General features: G+C 38.8%; 1 protein-coding gene across 2 annotated transcripts; it reads right to left on the bottom strand.

Annotated features, from left to right (window-relative positions):
• Positions 1-16,928: 16,928 nt before the first annotated feature.
• LOC122043208 (probable polygalacturonase) lies at positions 16,929-19,151 on the bottom strand. Of its 2 annotated transcripts, none has more exons than XM_042603721.1 (4): positions 18,361-19,151; positions 18,150-18,270; positions 17,803-18,048; positions 16,929-17,656 (listed from the first exon to the last, which is right to left on the bottom strand). In XM_042603721.1, exons 1-4 carry the CDS (start codon positions 18,691-18,693, stop codon positions 17,064-17,066), a joined length of 1,293 nt encoding a protein of 430 aa, XP_042459655.1. In that variant the 5' UTR covers positions 18,694-19,151; the 3' UTR covers positions 16,929-17,063. The 2 variants fall into 2 exon arrangements, with proteins under 2 accessions (XP_042459655.1, XP_042459654.1); XM_042603720.1 differs by having other exon boundaries at positions 16,929-17,701; positions 18,361-19,141.
• Between the last annotated feature and the right edge of the window lie 744 nt (positions 19,152-19,895).

Genomic DNA, 19,895 nt, shown 5'->3' with positions numbered 1-19,895 from the left:
TAGAGGTTCCACTGTACAAAAATTTGTACAAAGGTCTGAACCTTTTCCTAGCTACCATGTGTTCTTTTAAATTAAATTTTGGATCGCCTGCGGAACTTAACACGTTTGATCCAAAACTTAATCTATTTGTTCTTTTAGGTTTTGACTTGGATCTCCTGCGGAACTTAACACGTTCGACCCAAATCACCTTAAGTTATTAATTCCATTAAATATTAATTTCCATAATTGGTTCCCAGTACTGACGTGGCGAGGCACACGGTCTTCTTGGATATGGGAGCAACCACCACCGACTAGACAAAACCTTTTATAAAAATCTAATATTTAATTTCCTAAAATAACTTTAGGTTAACCGAAAAGAACAATCAAATCACAAGGAAAAGAAAAAACAAAAGAACACAACATCGAAAAACATATTCGAAATTCTAGAATCGTAAGCCTCTTGTATTTGGTATTATTTCCATAAATAACTAGTATGATGCGGAAAGAAAAATTACTAGTTATACCTTGTAGAAAAACCTCTTGATCTTCTACCATATTCCTCTTCTAACCTCGGACGTTGTGTGGGCAACGATCTTCCGAGATGAGAAACCACCAACCACCTTCTTCTCCTCCTAGCTAGGTTCGGCTATAAAAAATAAAGCTTCACCAAGGAAGAAGAAAAACACCAACCAAGCTCCAAGAGATGCAAGCTTTCTCTCCTTCTTCTTCTTCTTCTCCAAGTAGTATCCGGCCTCCACAAGAGCTCCAAGCAATAGAGAATTTCGACCACCACAAAGAGGAAGAAAGGGAGAAGATGTTGGCCGGCCACACCAAAGAATAGGAGAGGGAGAATAATAGAGGTTGTATCTTGTGAAGGCACCCTCACCCCTTCTTTTATATTCCTTGGCCTAGGCAAATTAGGAAATTTAATTACAATAAAATTTTCTTAATTCCCTTGACATGATTTAATTGAGAAAAATAAAATAATATTTCCCCAATTAATCTCTAATGGCCGGCCACATCAAGAGGAAATAAATTAGACAAGTTTTAATCAACAAATTAAAACTTCCTAATTTGTTTCCGGAAATTTTAAAAATAAAATTTCTCTTTAAAAATCTCTTCATGGTTGATAAAAGGAAATTTCTATAATTTTAATTTTATCAACATGTGGATAATTTTAAAGAGAAAATAAAATATCTCACCAATCTACAAATAAGGAAAGAGATTTAATCTCTTTCTTTAATCTTTTGTAGATCTTTTACAAGAGAGATATTTTAATTTTAATTCTCTTTAATAAATTATTTCTTCCACATAATAAAAATTAAAATTAAAATCCCTTTTTAATTTAATTTGGCCGGCCCCCACTAGCTTGGGTTCAAGCTAGGGTCGACCACCAATTTATACCTAGGTGACCCTAGCTTGGTTCCCAAGCTAGCTTGGCCGACCCCTTATTGGTGGGTATAGATGGTGGGTATAGGTGGGTATAGAACTCTATAAATAAGAGGCTACGATAGGGACCGAGAGGAGGAATTGGTTTTGGTCTCCCGATAAAATTAAGCATCCCGTATTCACCCCGAACACACAACTTAATTTTATCAATAATAATTCATTCCACTAGAGAACTATTATTGAACTACCGCACCAATCCCAAATTACATTTTTGGGCTCCTTCTTATTATGAGCATGTTAGTCTCCCTGTGTTTAAGATATCGAATGTCCACTAATTAAGTGAGTTACTGACAACTCATTTAATTAATATCTAAGTCCAAGAGTAGTACCACTCAACCTTATCGTCATGTCGGACTAAGTCCACCTGCAGGGTTTAACATGACAATCCTTATGAGGTCCTCTTAGGGACATTATCAACCTAGTATCTCTAGGACACAGTTTCCTTCTATAATCAACAACACAAACTATAGGTGATATCATTTCCCAACTTATCGGGCTTATTGATTCATCGAACTAAATCTCACCCATTGATAAATTAAAGAAATAAATATCAAATATATATGTTTGTTATTATATTAGGATTAAGAGCACACACTTCCATAATAACTGAGGTTTTTGTTCCTTTATAAAGTCAGTATAAAAGAAACGACCTCAAATGGTCCTACTCAATACACTCTAAGTGTACTAGTGTAATTATACATTCAAGATAAACTGATACCTAATTACACTACGACCTTCTAATGATTTGTTCCTTTCCATTTTGGTCGTGAGCTGCTGTTTATAAGGTACTGATAACATTATCTTCGCATGTGACACCACATGCTATGTTATCTACAATATAAATTAATTGAACAACTACAAACAAATGTAGATAATTTGACCAAATGTGATTCTTTATTCAAAACAAATGTTTACAAAAGCTTAGGCTTTCAGTATACACTCCAACAATCTCCCACTTATACTAATGACTAAGCTGTCATATCTTCTACCATACATCTGATTCCCATTCCCTCCACATGCCGATCGAAAGCTTTCGCCGGAAGGGCCTTAGTGAAAGGATCTGCCAGGTTATCTGCTGATGTAATCTTGGCGATGACAACTTCTCCTTGCTTCACGATATCTCATATCAGGTGGTACTTGCGCTCTATATGTTTACTTGCCTTATGAGCTCGTGGTTCCTTCGAGTTTGCAACTGCACCGCTATTATCACAATAAATTGTGATGATTTTGGGCAAACCAGGAATCACATCTAAGTCCATTAGAAAGTTCCTGAGCCATACTGCTTCTTTAGCTGCCTCAGAGGCTGCTACATACTCAGCTTCCATGGTTGAGTCCGAAACGCATTTCTGCTTAACACTCCTCCATAAAATGGCTCCACCTCCTAAAGTAAACACATAGCCTGATGTAGACTTACTATTGTCCCTATCTGATTGGAAATCTGAATCCGTGTAACCCACAGGAAGCAAATCGTCTGCTTGGTAAATTAGCATATAATCTCTAGTCCTTCTCAGGTACTTTAATATATGCTTTACCGCAGTCCAATGTCCTTGTCCAGGGTTACTCTAATATCTGTTGACCATGCCCACGGCAAAACAAATATCAGGTCTCGTACATAGCATTGCATACATAAGGCTTCCTACAGCCGAAGCATAAGGAACTGCTTTCATGTCTTCTATCTCCTTTGATGTCTTCGGAGACATCTCTTTAGATAGAGCTATTCCATGCCTAAAAGGTAAGAAACCTTTCTTGGAATCCTGCATACTAAAACGAGCAAGGATTGTATCTATATATGAAGCTTGGGACAGACACAATATTCTTTTCTTGCGATCCCTTATCACTTTGATCCCAAGAATGTGTGCACACTCTCCTAAGTCCTTCATATCAAATTGTTTGGACAACCATACCCTTACGTCTGATAATACCTTGACATTGTTGCCAATTAATAAAATATCATCTACGTATAGTACAAGAAATACCACCACGTTTCCGTTACACTTCTTGTATACACAAGACTCATCCGGACACTGAATAAATTCATACGACTGGATTACTTCATTAAACCGGATGTTCCAAGACCTTGAAGCTTGCTTCAGTCCATAAATGGACCGATTGAGCTTGCACACTAGATGCTCTTTGCCTTTTTCAATGAACCCTTCTGGTTGCTTCATATGAATATTCTCTTCAAGACTTCCATTAAGGAAAGTTGTCTTGACATCCATTTGCCAAATCTCATAATCCATATGAGCAGCAATGGATAAGAGTATCCGGATAGACTTAAGCATGGCTACCGGTGAAAAGGTCTCCTCATAATCGATTCCCTCTTTCTGAGTGTACCATTTCGCAACAAGCCTAGCTTTGAAGGTCTCTACCTTCCCGTCTGTCCCTCTTTTTCTTTTGTAGATCCACTTGCATCCAACGGCTTTTACACCATCAGGTGGTTCTACAAGCTCCCAGACCTTATTAGAGTACATAGACTCTATTTCAGAATTCATTGCCTTTGCCAAGATCTGCATCTATATCTTGGAGTGCTTCGTCATATGTTCGGGGATCGTTCATGTTTACCAGGATCAAGTCCAAGACTCTCCCAAAACATGAATCTTTCAGTTGCCTTACAACCCTCCCACTACGACGAGGCACTGTCTATGGTTGTGTATCATGTGTGACACATGTTGCAGTTTCTTGTGGTACTTCATCTTGTACTGTTGGTACTGAAGTAGACATGTCCTCTCTAAGTTCTTCTAAAACAACTTTACTCTTGGGCTTGTGATCCATTATATAGTCTTCTTCTAAAACTGGGCATTGGTGCTAACAATGACCTTCGTCTTTAGGACTATAAAATAAACCACATTTCGTTCCTTTGGGATATCCTACAAACACGCGAACTTCTGACGGGATTCTAACTTATCAGCATCTGGTTTCAGCACACCCCAAATCCGAATATGCCCTAGACTGGGCTTTCGCTCATTCCACAATTCTATGGGAGTAGAAGAAACTGATTTAGAAGGTACTAAGTTCAGAACGTATACTGCTGTTTCCAGAGCATATCCCCAAAACGAATTTGGTAATTCTGAATAACTCATCATTGATCTAACCATCTCCATAAGAGTCCTATTCCTTCGTTCCCTACACCATTCTCTTGGGGTGTTCGGTGCAGACAATTGGAATTGAATCCACCTCGATAAGTAATTCCTAAACTCTCCTAAGAGGTATTCGCCACCACGATCGTAGTAGTGTCTTGATACTTTTACTTAGTCGTTTCTCCACATCAGCCTTGTATTCTTTGAACTTATCAAAGCACTCGGACTTGCGGCGCATTAGGTAAATGTATCCATATCTTGAATAATCGTCTATGAAAGAGACAAAATATTCAAAACCTCATCTTGCCTGGACAGACATAGGACCACACAAATCAGAGTGAACCAACTCTAACACTTCTTTGGCTCTATACCCCTTGGCCTTGAACGACCTCTTGGTCATTTTACCTTCCAAGCAGGATTCACAAGTTGGAAAATTTTCCAACTCTAATGAACCCAAAAGTCCATCGGCTATAAGCCTCTGAATCCTACTTAAGTTAATATGACCAAGCCTTAGATGCCAAAGATATGCTTGGTTCATTTCCGAAGGTTCTTTTCTTTTATTTGAGTTAGAAGATGAGTTATAAATTTCCATGTTTTGCTTTGTGGAAGAAATTGGATTTAAAGTATACAAATTGCCAACTAATGCACCAGAACAGATAATCACTTTATTTCTTTTAATAACTACATCGTTACTGAAAGAAACTGAATATCCATCTAAAAACAGTTTAGAAACTGAAATTAAATTCTTTCTAAAACTGGGTACATAAAGACAATTTCTTAAAATCAAATTTCTATTTCTACTAAAAGATAAGTAGACGTCTCCCACTGCAATTGCCACCTTAGTAGCATTGCCCATGTAGACGGTAATCACTCCTTCAGATAGTCGTCGGGTTTCCTGGAACCCCTGCAGGAATTGCAGACATGATCATGGCTCCGTATCTACACACCAGGTTTTGGTAGATAACACCGCTAAACATGTTTCAACAACTAGAGTATGAGATATACCTTTGTTTTGTTTCTACGATCACCGTTGTTCTATTATGTTGATAAGCACTTGCCCTTCGACTTCTTCATTCCAACTTTAAATCCGTACTCCGAGATTTATTCACTTTCTTTCTTGAACCGACTTGTTTCTTCTTCTTCTTTCCTTCGGTTTAGAAGTAGAACCATTTTGATATAGTGAATTTGAGCATTGTGACGAAATAATCCTTCAAGTTCCGTCAGGAGTTCCGCTAATGAATAAACCCTCTTATTCATATTATAGTTCAGTGCTCAAAACTTCTAGGTAGCGTTGGAGGATCATATCGATCCGGGTTTCCCATCAATTTCTCCTCAAGGATCGTAGATCTCGTTTAGATAAGCCATCATCTTTAGGATATGATCCCTCAGAGTACCCTCTTGCATGGTGGTTGTCATTATCTTTCTCATGGCTTCTTGCCTAGAAGCTCTATCCTGATGACCAAAGAGTTCCTTGAGATTGTTCATAATATCATAGGCTGTTGGTAAATCTTGATGCTGATGTTGCAATACATTTGACATTGAAGCCAAAATGTAACACCGCGCCATCTCATCTGCTTTTACCCATTTCCTATGATATTCAATCTCCTCTTGGGTAGATTCACCAGTAGATGCATCAGGGCATTGCTCAGTCAGTACAAATTTATAGCTTTCTGCAGTAAGAACAATGTCCAGGTTTCTTTTCCAATCTATGTAGTTTGGTCTAGTAAGTCTATTCTGTTGAAGTATGATGGACAGTGGGTTGAAAGACATCCTAAGAATCACAAATAACTTTTGGTCAGAACTCTAAATTTAGAATAATATTGATTCCTCAAATAATACTATTTTAAATTAACCAACACCTCAAAACACCGTGAATTTTGTATGCCACGTTAGTGTGGACGTATACAAATTCAACATTTGTAAAAGGAGGGTTTTATCCCATTAATTTTATTATCTTGTCAACCTAACTTTTTGACAAATAAAATTAATAGTTGGTGTCTTTTGGTCACACAAATAATAGCAGTGACTCCGATGGGGAGGATACTATTGGATGTGTCTAAGTGTATACCATTACTTGACACTAAGTTCATTAATAAGATTATGCCCCTTCCGTTGGGGAAGATCACACGCTCTTAATTAACTTCCTATAGTCATCCAAAAATGGAAGTCTGTTCTTGTGATCCACAAACAAGCTCATCCGTTATGGAGGAAGGAACTCAGAGCCAACGCGCAAGCTTGTTTGCATCACTTACAAACCAGTAATGGAGACCATGGGATTTATTTAAAAATCCCTCTCCCACTTAGTTATTTATAAATGAGGAATTTTAACTATGCTAGCCTACTAGTCATGTATACTAACATGCACACACAGCATAATATAAAAGTAATAAATAGAAAATCTAATTTTCAACTATTATGGCTTTTATAATTGTCCTCCGTATGTTGTCATCCCAAGCTGCTGCCATATTTGGCCACCGCCACCGGGTCTAATTGTCGCATCCATCTTGTTCCTTGTTCCGCTGCGCCTCTGGTCCTCAGAAGGTTCCACGCTTTACAAGATTTGATCCGCGACATAAATAGAATTTTACAATTTTGATCCTATATTCCATAAAAGGAATGTACATGTATCTAGATCAAAAAATAAAATCCTAATAAAACTAAATACAGCTCCTACTGTATTTTTAATACAATCATGCACACACATTATAAATGCCCTTGACATGTCCAAGGGTCCAATCACACACATAATATCTAAAAGCCATAATAGTTGGATCCTGCATCCACAAAGTTAGCATATCCTACTATTATCCTGCCTAAATTATGTATGACATGTGCATAATTAAACTAATACCAAATACACAGAGGCAAAACCCTAGCTCTGATACCAATTGTTGGTTGCTACTCGGAAAACCTAGAGGTTCCACTGTACAAAAATTTGTACAAAGGTCTGAACCTTTTCCTAGCTACCATGTGTTCTTTTAAATTAAATTTTGGATCGCCTGCGGAACTTAACACGTTTGATCCAAAACTTAATCTATTTGTTCTTTTAGGTTTTGACTTGGATCTCCTGCGGAACTTAACACGTTCGACCCAAATCACCTTAAGTTATTAATTCCATTAAATATTAATTTCCATAATTGGTTCCCAGTACTGACGTGGCGAGGCACACGGCCTTCTTGGATATGGGAGCAACCACCACCGACTAGACAAAACCTTTTATAAAAATCTAATATTTAATTTCCTAAAATAACTTTAGGTTAACCGAAAAGAACAATCAAATCACAAGGAAAAGAAAAAACAAAATAACACAACATCGAAAAACATATTCGAAATTCTAGAATCGTAAGCCTCTTGTATTTGGTATTATTTCCATAAATAACTAGTATGATGCGGAAAGAAAAATTATTAGTTATACCTTGTAGAAAAACCTCTTGATCTTCTACCATATTCCTCTTCTAACCTCGGACGTTGTGTGGGCAACGATCTTCCGAGATGAGAAACCACCAACCACCTTCTTCTCCTCCTAGCTAGGTTCGGCCATAAAAAATAAAGCTTCACCAAGGAAGAAGAAAAACACCAACCAAGCTCCAAGAGATGCAAGCTTTCTCTCCTTCTTCTTCTTCTTCTCCAAGTAGTATCCGGCCTCCACAAGAGCTCCAAGCAATAGAGAATTTCGGCCACCACAAAGAGGAAGAAAGGGAGAAGATGTTAGCCGGCCACACCAAAGAATAGGAAAGGGAGAATAATAGAGGTTGTATCTTGTGAAGGCACCCTCACCCCTTCTTTTATATTCCTTGGCCTAGGCAAATTAGGAAATTTAATTACAATAAAATTTCCTTAATTCCCTTGACATGATTTAATTGAGAAAAATAAAATAATATTTCCCCAATTAATCTCTAATGGCCGGCCACATCAAGAGGAAATAAATTAAACAAGTTTTAATCAACAAATTAAACAAGTTTTAATCAACAAATTAAAACTTCCTAATTTGTTTCCGGAAATTTTAAAAATAAAATTTCTCTTTAAAAATCTCTTCATGGTTGATAAAAGGAAATTTCTATAATTTTAATTTTATCAACATGTGGATAATTTTAAAGAGAAAATAAAATATCTCACCAATCTACAAATAAGGAAAGAGATTTAATCTCTTTCTTTAATCTTTTGTAGATCTTTTACAAGAGAGATATTTTAATTTTAATTCTCTTTAATAAATTATTTCTTCCACATAATAAAAATTAAAATTAAAATCCTTTTTTAATTTAATTTGGCCGGCCCCCACTAGCTTGGGTTCAAACTAGGGTCGGCCACCCAATTTTATACCTAGGCCGACCCTAGCTTGGTTCCCAAGCTAGCTTGGCCGGCCCCTTATTGGTGGGTATAGATGGTGGGTATAGGTGGGTATAGAACTCTATAAATAAGAGGCTACGATAGGGACCGAGAGGAGGAATTGGTTTTGGTCTCCCGATAAAATTAAGCATCCCGTGTTCGCCCCGAACACACAACTTAATTTTATCAATAATAATTCATTCCACTAGAGAACTATTATTGAACTACCGCACCAATCCCAAATTACATTTTTGGGCTCCTTCTTATTATGAGCATGTTAGTCTCCCTGTGTTTAAGATATCGAATGTCCACTAATTAAGTGAGTTACTGACAACTCATTTAATTAATATCTAAGTCTAAGAGTAGTACCACTCAACCGTATCGTCATGTCGGATTAAGTCCACCTGCAGGGTTTAACATGACAATCCTTATGAGCTCCTCTTGGGGACATTATCAACCTAGTATCTCTAGGACACAGTTTCCTTCTATAATCAACAACACAAACTATAGGTGATATCATTTCCCAACTTATCGGGCTTATTGATTCATCGAACTAAATCTCACCCATTGATAAATTAAAGAAATAAATATCAAATATATGTGCTTGTTATTATATTAGGATTAAGAGCACACACTTCCATAATAACTGAGGTTTTTGTTCCTTTATAAAGTCAGTATAAAAGAAACGACCTCAAATGGTCCTACTCAATACACTCTAAGTGTACTAGTGTAATTATACATTCAAGATAAACTGATACCTAATTACACTACGACCTTCTAATGATTTGTTCCTTTCCATTTTGGTCGTGAGCTGCTGTTTATAATTTATAAGGTACTGATAACATTATCTTCTGCATGTGACACCACATGCTATGTTATCTACAATATAAATTAATTGAACAACTACAAACAAATGTAGATAATTTGACCAAATGTGATTCTTTATTCAAAACAAATGTTTACAAAAGCTTAGGCTTTCAGTATACACTCCAACATACCTTTCTCCTTTTGACCTTTGTTAGCAAGTTCATGAAGTTCCATTTCACAAAAGAATTCATCTAACTTTACAATTGAAAGATCCTTAGAAACCCTGTAGGCATCTACCATAGATGACCACAAGGCACTCCTCGGAAAGGCTTTTAGAGCGTACCTTACAAGATCGCGATTCTCCACGCGTTCATCCACGGAATGGAGACCATTGATGATCTCTTTGAATCTTCCATGTAGCTCACTTACTGTCTCATTTTCCCTCATGGTGAGGTTTTGGAGTTGGTTTAGGAACAAGTCTCTCTTGGCGATCCGAGAGTCCCGAGTTCCTTCTTGGAGCTCGATGAGCTTGTTCCATAGATCTTTTGCGCTCGTGAAAGGACCTACCTTGACGAGTTGGTCCTTGGCTATTCCACATTGCAAAGTGACCACTGCCTTGGCATCGGCTTGTCCTTTGCGGGTTTGCTCGGTGGACCACCTCGAGGAGTCGAGTTCCTTATCTTCTTCGTCCTTTGGAGGCGTAAATCCTTCCTTTACAGAAAACCACATGGAGATATCAGTTTTGAGATAATACTCCATACGACTCTTCCAATATTGGAAATCTGCTCCATCGAAGAAGGGTGGTCTGTTGGTGCTAAATCCTTCCTTCATGGCCATCTTCTTGCTCCTTAGGATGTTAGTCCAGATGAAGAGCACCAGGCTCTGATACCAATTGTTGGGATCCTTTGGATGGCTAGAGAGGGGGGAGTGAATAGCCTCCACCAAAATCTTAATCTTTTCACAAAAATTCTAAGCGAGTTTGTTAGCGCAGAGGAAAATAAGCAAACAAAAAGAAATTATACGAGAAAAGAACCAAGCACCACTAACACAAGATATACGAGGTTCGGGGATAACTTGCCCCTACTCCTCGGCGTGTCCGTAAGGTGGACGAGCCCTTGATCTTCGGTAGATCACACCCCGGATGACTCCGGCTAATGAAGCTCTCCTTCTCGGTGGAGAAACCTCTCCACAAAGTCTTCGAACAGATTTAAAATGAAGCACACAAGACTTACATATCACAGTGGCTCAAAGAAAATCGAAGTAAGCTCACAGCCACGAAGATGATGAAGACAGAGTCCAAGAACACAGCAAGCTCTCAACCGAAACACACACAGCTTTTCACTTGCTTCTTGTTCTCTTTTCCTTTCCAGCATACACTGCTTCTTATGTCTCTGCATTCGATCAGCCTGCACCGGATCGCTGCCAACCTGCACCGAATCCCTGCTGCAAGCTACGGCGTTGCCAATCGCTTCTCTTCCTCTTCTGATTCTCTGAGCTCACACCAATAGAACCACGGTCTTCACTGGTGCCTCTGAGCTCGAACCAATCACCAGGAGTTAAGCCAATCGCCGCCTGATCACTGCCAAAAACACAGCCAATCGCAACCTGTAGTCGTTGATGCTTCAAATGCATTTGACGCAGAGAAAGCAGTGGAAAGATCCTTTGTCTCATTCCTTTGATGAGGCTTAATTTGAAACTAAGCACTGATATGGTACCTGCAACCTGTATCTCCAAAAGACTCACAGCAGAAGGTTAAACAGAGATGGGCAAAAAGAAGTGCGAATCAGAAATATCAGAGAAAGCGCATGCACAATGAACTTAACTGTGGGTCGGTCAGCAGACCGATCACAGACTCTTGGACCGATCAGACAACAGCCTAATCGGTCTGAGGCTGGTCTGACCGGTCGTGACGACCGATCAGATTGGATGTGGATCGGTCCATAGACCGATCCAACGCCCTTTTTCTTCTGATCGAGCTACCGAGCTATCGAGCGCTCTCCGACTCCATCCGGTCCAGAGAACGAACTTAGTCTCACTAGATCGGTCTGCGGACCGATCAGTCATCCAAAGTATCACTAGATCGGTCTATTGACCGATCCAACGCCTATGTGATACTAGGATTGGTCCGAGAACGAGCTACCGAGCCCTCTCTGACCTAATCCGGTCTAGAGAACGAGCTCCCGAGCCCTCTCTGACCTGGTCCAGAGAACGAGCTACCGAGCCCTCTCCGACTTCGTCCGGTCCAGAGAACGAGCTACCGAGCCCTCTCTGACCTGATCCGGAGAACGAGCTACCGAGCCCTCTCCGACCTAGTCCGGAGAATGAGCTACCGAGCCCTCTCCGACTTCGCGTGCCAAGTTTCCAACTTGGACTTTTCCCTTCCACATGATCAACCTTGATCAGTAATCAATCCGAGTTCAATTAACATCTGATACAAACTTAAATCAGTGTCAACATCAAAACAACAGCCAGGTCAGACTGTATCAACAATACACACTAGACTCACGCGCACACACAATAGATGTATAATTAATAAGATACCTCTAATAATATATACCAAACATATGTGGACTCTCAACATAGGTATAATCAATATGACACCTCCAATATTACTCACCCGATATGTATGCACAAAAATCATGAGCATAATCAAACATAATACTTCTAATAAAATATAATAGACACATATGCACACACAAAATAGATATAATCAAAAAGATACTTCCAATAGAACCCACCCGACATGTATGCACACACAACACATATATATCCAGAAATATGATCCATCAAAAATACGCTACTGCATATAAACAATCTTAATATAAATTCCTATGGTACACATCATACACGTGTGTACCCTATAGAATAGGAACATCAAACAGTGAGACTATATAGACAATAAAGAGATCATCTCAAATATCAAGCATATAAGTATCAAACACAGATAAAATATGAGTGGAGTCAAAATAAAACAACATAATCCATTAGATAATCCATGCAATAAGTTTAAAGAACTATAAAAGTTAAGAAAGAAATACCCGCCTTTATCGTAGTCAGTATCAAATAACTCCCATGTTGAGATGTCGCCTCCAATAATGAGAGTCCTGCATCATTACACATTATTTATCTAATTTAATATGGATTAAATAGCTAAATCAAATTCCCAAAGCAAATTAAGGAAAACCTTAATCGAACAATCATTAATTAACTCTAATTAATGATTAAGTTCGATTAATCTAATCTATTGATCAAATATGATTAACCCGATTCTTAACCCTAATTAATCTATCATATTGACTAAATTAGGTTTAATCCCACAGTTCATTATGTTGGGATTCTGATCATGTCATTAACCAAAATCTAATTCATTCATGTAATTAGATTAGGTTTAACTCCATTTTAACCCTAATTAATTTTATACACTAATTATATTAGAGTTTACATCAAGTTCACCACTCAAAACTCACCTAAGCTCAATGGCACAGCTGGTGACTCAGGGTCGGAGCTGTGGATCACCGTCGAACAGTATTGGTTGTTATTGTGTTGGCTGGAACCAAGCAATTGCACGCCAATCTTCCACTGCCAATTGGAAAACAATCCCAAATCCAACTAATTAGGAATTATTACAGTAATTTACCTAAATCCATATCACCGTTGAAGTTAATAAGGATCATTACCTATCTTTCCTCTTCTCTGGTGATGACAACAAGCAAGCAGAGGTTGGTGGCGGCGTTAGGTCAAGAGACGTCGACACACAGTGAGTTGGTGTCGGAACTGATCCTCGTCAACGGAGGTAGTGGGGTCGAGGAAGGGGCAATCGACGGTTCTAGGTCAAAATGGTAATGTCGGCTTAGAGCAGAGGGAGATGGTGATGCTGCCAGGATGGGCTTGGCACCGTGAGGAGGTGATGTTGCTCTAGTGCAAGGAGGTTGTGGTGATCGATCGGGTTGACACTCGATGAGGTGGCGGAGTAGTAGTAGCGCGAGACGATCATGAGAGCTAGTTGCTGCCCTTGTCGCGACCACGACCAGCGTTAGAGGTTGTGCAGGTGAGCTGAAGGCGTCCATGTGGTTGTCGGCGTTGTTGCTTGACGGCCAACGATCGCCATACACGAGAAGAGAATCAGGGAAGGGATAGGGAATTTTGGTCGGTGGAGATTGAAAAAGGGATAGAAAATTAACTTAGGTTAAATGATCAAAACCAATGTTAAATCTCTATCAACTCCTCATTTAATTGAATATTCCAAATAGATTTTCTCCTAGCCCAATCAACTCATCCCCTTAAAACGAGTCATACGAAATCTATTTAAATCTCGAATTTCTAAAAAATTCAATAAAGTTATTTCTCCAATAACACTTATTATTTAATTATCGTATCTTACACCAATCCTCTATATATATGAGATTTTTATCTTAGATGGCACAAATGATCACCTAGCATGGGTGCCCCTCACAAGTCGAGACACCTCAGATGATCCGAGACATCTCGATCATTTTTTTTAAGTTCTCGGTTGTGTCAATAATATTTTATATATATATATATATATATATATATATATATATATATATATATATATATATTTATATATATTTATATATATATATATATATATATATATAATCTTTGTTTTTTTTTTGACTTAGGGTTTAGTTATTTAGGGTTTAAAAATTGAGTTATAGTATTAAGTACTCATATTCTTTTGAAATAAAATAAAATTTTAGGTATTCATAGGATGTAGGGGGTAAGATATACGGGTATATATAGTGGGCGATAATTATGAGCAACACTCATAGTTATCGCACACTTATTTTAATAAACTCTTAATTATGTCAGTAAATTTTGGTTGAGTTATAAATAAAAAATTTAAATCTTTTTTTTTAAATGTACACAGGTGTGTCTATGTATATGAGTGGAATAATCAAAAACCTTGAAAAATTGTACACTAGAATAAGATAGTAATTGCCACTAGCAAATTTCTATCGATCGGTGGCCATGAATATGGAAGTAAGAATCTAACTTCGACTTTGCATTAAAGCGAGGAGTAAAAGGAATTCAAACAAGGTAAAAATGATTTTTGTTTAGAATTAATTTATTTTCTTAAAAATAAAATCGACTAGATGTCGGTATACGGTACAATGGTGTCGTCCTCAATGATATCACAACCCACAATAAAGAAGAAGAAAATAATCACTTATCGAATCAACAGATCGTATCGTGTTGACTTTAGGGATAGACCCGCCACCAAATCAAAGAATAAAGTGAAGGTTGTCAGAAAAAAACAAAAAATAGTTTATTGATCAAATCTATACGCCATTAATTTCATTGACAAATTTTTTACTCTGCCGACTGCCGCATAATTTAATTACAACTATTTTATTAATTGGTTAAACAGCTGTATTTTCCACAATCTGTTTAATCATACTAGCGATCTTTAAATTTTATATATCTCTAGATATATAAAAAAAAATTGAGGTGGGTAACTGCCTAATTAAAAATTATACATAGCTCTGTCCCGATTATATGTCTAATAAAATATATATAAACGTGTGTGTGGAAAAGAGGCTCTCTAATTCTTTATGATATATATTAAATTAATAAAAATAAATATTATATTTAATCTTAACTAAAATACAACACATAAATTAGGTAAAGATACATCAGACTCATGTTATAGTATCAATACTACGATGACATTTGAGAATTCCAACAACAAATATATACTTTCTAATATATTTAATTTAGTAAAAAAAATTGAGAAAAGTATATTTTTTAACAATGCCAACCCAAAGTATTTATAGAATCTCTTTTACTCGCAATATTATCAATTCTAATTCTAATATATGTGACTAAAGAAAATTTTGAATTTCTAATTAATTTATTAATTTATGAGAAAAATTCTTAATAATACGTCACAACTGAGTCTCGAATTCTATATTCCTGATTAGGAATGACAATGAGTCATATTTAAATCCTGCCCTGTATTAAACTCGTCTCATTCGTGACAGATTTAAACATATTAACCAGATTTAGAAGCAAGTTCGGGACGAGTTACGAGTTTCAATGAACCCCCCTATTAGCTTAGGGGATTGGCGGGTCCAACCCACCCCGAACTCGTCGAGTTTTGAACGGGTTCGAGACGGGACGGGTTGAAAAAGTAGATGAGGCGGGTCCTGATTTAGATTCATTTTTTTTCTGGCGGAGCGAGTTATGAGATTGGTCAAATCCGGTCCTAACCCATCCCATTATCATTCATATTCCTGATTGATTAATGAGAAAAATTCTTAGTAATATATCGCAACTGAGTCTCGAACTACAGATCATTAATTGATTAATGAAAAAAATTCTAATAATACACAACAATTAAATTTTAAACTCTAGACCCTAATTGATGCATCTATAAAAATTAATTTTACATTTTTTAAAATAAAAAGAAAAAAAAACACATTAACATAATTTTATGTTACATTTTACCAAAAATAATTTAGTAAATGATGGGATTATTAATAAATTTCAACAAAAAAATCCTTCATAATTTTTTTAAAAAATAAATAATATAAATTTATAAATTTTACTGTGAAATTTTATTTATTTATTTATTTTACTATCATCCAAACCACTGCCCCTGCTGCTTACTTGTCTACATATATCGCCCCCCACGTCTCTGAGATAGGCAGTTATCAGATCATCATCATGGCCTCCGTCAATCTTGCCCTCATCCTCTCCCTCACATCCCTCCTCCTCCTCCTCTCCGACGCCGCCATCCTCCCCAGCACTGCCGACGAGAGCACAGCAGCTGCCTTCGCCCTCGACGCCCCGGTGGATGCTAATAATCCGACACAAGTCCTCGACCCCCGGTTGGAGAATACAGTGACCTCAACAGAGGCAAACTTACCCGTCGCGGTCGATGGTATCGATCGCGTCGGCCTCTCCCTCCGCCGCCCGTTCCACCGCCGCCGTTCTCACTGCCACCACGGCCACCGGTTACGCGGCAGGGAGGTCGTTCCCTACGGAGATCACGGCGAATGGAGCTCCACCTCCACCGCAGCGGAGGAGGCCATGAATTGGGGCAGAGTGACGAAGATGAATAAGGATGACGAGAAGGATGGCCGGTGGCATATCATGAATAAGGAGCACAAAAAGGGTGGATGGATGAACTGGTTCTGGGCATTGTGGGACTAAATTTCCGCCCAATTAATGAAGGATTTCAGCTGCATATCAACTAGCTCTGCTTTATGAGCGTTGTATCTGTTTGTATCATGTGTATCTTCAATATTGTTGTGTACTTACTAGTTATAATAAACTAAATCCTGCATCAGTTATATATTCTACTGGATTCAAAACACTCTACTGGGCAGCTCAAATATATTTTGAGCTTACTCATCCAGCCAAACTCATATGAAACCCAAAAAAACAAGCATCAGGCATTCAGAAAGCACCTGAGCAAAACCCTGCACTAACTGTGTTGGCGAGCTCCGAGCAAGGCCCTGGCTGAACGCCAAGTGCAGCGCCAGTAACATCCATGCACCTCCATGACTCGTAGCGTGCGCCTGCTCCCCAAAGCTTGACATTGGAGAGGCATATCCGAGTGAAGGGTGAGCTCCGAATGCCTTGTATCGATCCGGCCTGCTGGATGTCCAGTCCCCAGACATTCTTGATGGTCACTCCGTCAACCGTCGGGACCGCATACCGGTTGAAGTACTCATCGGGGTGGTCACCGACATCCCCGGCAATTCTGATCCCCTGGCGAACCTTGTTCATGTTTACATTCATCACAGTCACATTCCTGATGTACCCTCCCCTTCCCACGTTAGTCTTTATATGGATCCCGAATCCAGTGTCATAGAGGTTTATGTTCTCCGCCAAGATGTTATCCACTCCGCCTGAGGTCTCACTTCCTATCGCAATCCCAGAGAAGGGAGAAGATCCGGTGAGCCTTCGGATTGTGATGCCTGAGCTCGGACGACCATAAGCAATTCCATATTCGTCCCAGCCACTCTTTATGGCCACCAAATCATCTCCTGTCGAGATGTGAGCATCCTCAATGCAGACATTCGAACTGGAATCTATGATTGTTTACAGGAAAAAAGTTGAACTATCATGCATCTGCTAAGAAACTAAATATGATGAAGTAAGTATCAAGAAGAAGAAGAAGAAGAAGACTTACCTGGATCTATCCCATCCGTGTTAGGAGAGTCATATGGAGCTAATACAGTCACGTATTTTATCACCACATTGCTGCAATAAACAGGATGGATATTCCAAAATGGAGAGTTCTGAAAGACTATGTTAGAAATTAGAATATCTCTACAATTCTTGAACTCTAGGAGGTTTGGTCTCGTGTGATAGAGAGATCTCTTTCTCCACTTATTCCACCACACTTCACCTTGACCATCAATTGTGCCATTCTCACCTGCTTAGAGCAAAGCAAATATGAGAAATTAACAACGAAAAATGTAATATTATATAAATAATTAAGCAGATCCTGCAAATTCAGCAACAAATCAAGTTCACCTGTAATGATCACATCGGTAATACTATCTCCTTGAATAAAGCTCATGTATCTCTTGCCAGGGAGCTCCCTCCCTCTTCCATAGGATGGAAGAGGATCTACCAAAGGCCAATTTGTCGTATCCTGTACAAGTCTAGAATCCTTTAAATTTTCTCGCAGAGGATCGAATTGCTCAATTGGGAAGTTAGAGTAAAATGTTAAGAGGGGCATTACCTGTGTGGCCTTGATGATGGCACCTCTGCCTAAAAACAGGGTCATGTGACTGGTTAAGCTGAAGCTCCCTGTGAGCCAAACACCAGGGGGGATGTAGAGCATCGTCCCACCCCTCTTCCTCATGTGCTGAATCCTGTAAATGGCCTTCTTGAAGGGCCAAGTGTTGAGCGTCTTCCCATCCCCCACCGCACCGAAGTCGGCGATCGATATCACATCCCGCCTCCACTTCATCGGCACCACATCAGCGCACGACACCTCACTCACCGCCAAGCTGCATGGAAACAGGAGAGGGAACAATGCTGCCACTCCTATCCACACTTGAAAAGGAACCATCTTAATGTTCCAAGGATGGAGATCCAAGATCTAAACTTTTAAAGCAGGATGAATAGATTTTTGATTGGAAGATTAACAGGAAGCTAAGTCAAGAGCTTTAAACTACAAACTACAAGGCAATGATGGCTGGAGACAGAGGCGGACAAGAGGAGAGCTCCAAGTCGAGCTTTTTTGAATGCCAAGATTCGAATTTGAATCCCCAGGTGCATCAATCTGCCATTGAGGAGACTCCAAGAAAATGGATCCAGAGATAGGTTATTGATTCCAAGTAGAATGCTCCGAATTAAGCAATGCAGCGTCACTGTGGCGGTGCTACTGTCTTTGGCTTCCAACAGCCGCAGAAAAGGTATTAGCCTATTGTTCCTCAAGCCTCGTGGGAATCTCCTTTTCTTTCCCACTCTTTGCTTTATTCATCTTTGAATCTACGGGAACAGTGCCGTCGTACCAAGTTTAGTATATACAATGACCATGCAGCTACGCTTTTATGCAGCCAAGGTACTTGGGGGTTTTATATAGTTTCAAGCGCTATGCTGAAGACTGTAACATGATCTTGAAGAAACATCTCAGAATTATCAGTTATAAGTAACCTGAAACAATTAGAATGGAGTTTATGGTCAATAGGTTTAATTATTTATAACTTTTGAGGGTGGCTGGCACTCTCATGCATGTTGGGACAAGAGCTCGTGAACTCATATGCCACTTCCAAAGCAGTGCGCTCCACTGAAACCGACATATCACATGCTGAAGGGGGCAAGCAGTAGTCCTGCCAAATACAGGCTCTAAAAGCTAGCAACATCGATCTTGTTGAGATTTTGAGTGGGTCATCATAACAAGTGCTCGGACGCCTACTCGAACTGGAACTTGAAGCTTGCACACAAATTTGAACTCGGATTTGAAGTTTGTGCTTACTCAGACCTATCGAGTGAAAATAAAAGCATTGGAAATGAGTTGGACAGGATGAATAAGGTAAGATAGCTTATGCTTACTCAACTCTGACTCGATGCTTGTGTCGTGTGGGAATTTGTTTATGCATCATAAAATCAAGAAGGAGTGTGATACGGTACATAATAGTAGTGTCCGATCGTCAGGAATCAAGGAGATGTGACAGTCAAAAGTAAAGAAGATGTGACAATCAGAAGTCGAAGAGATGTGACAGTCAAAAGTCAAGGAATGTGACAGTCAGAAGTCAAGGAGATGTGATA

This window comes from Zingiber officinale, chromosome 2A, assembly GCF_018446385.1.
Source record: "Zingiber officinale cultivar Zhangliang chromosome 2A, Zo_v1.1, whole genome shotgun sequence".
Taxonomy (NCBI): domain Eukaryota; kingdom Viridiplantae; phylum Streptophyta; class Magnoliopsida; order Zingiberales; family Zingiberaceae; genus Zingiber; species Zingiber officinale.
This window is presented reverse-complemented; position numbering and strand designations above follow the sequence as displayed.

Bases quoted from the DNA above. Each gene is read 5' to 3' on its own strand.
- LOC122043208 (XM_042603720.1), bottom strand. From the start codon at position 18,693: ATGGTTCCTTTTCAAGTGTGGATAGGAGTGGCAGCATTGTTCCCTCTC. The intron at 18,271-18,360 runs GTAATGCCCCTC...AGACTTGTACAG, and splicing joins CCATCATCAAGGCCACACAG to GATACGACAAATTGGCCTTT. The intron at 18,049-18,149 runs GTGAACTTGATT...TGCTCTAAGCAG, and splicing joins TACCGATGTGATCATTACAG to GTGAGAATGGCACAATTGAT.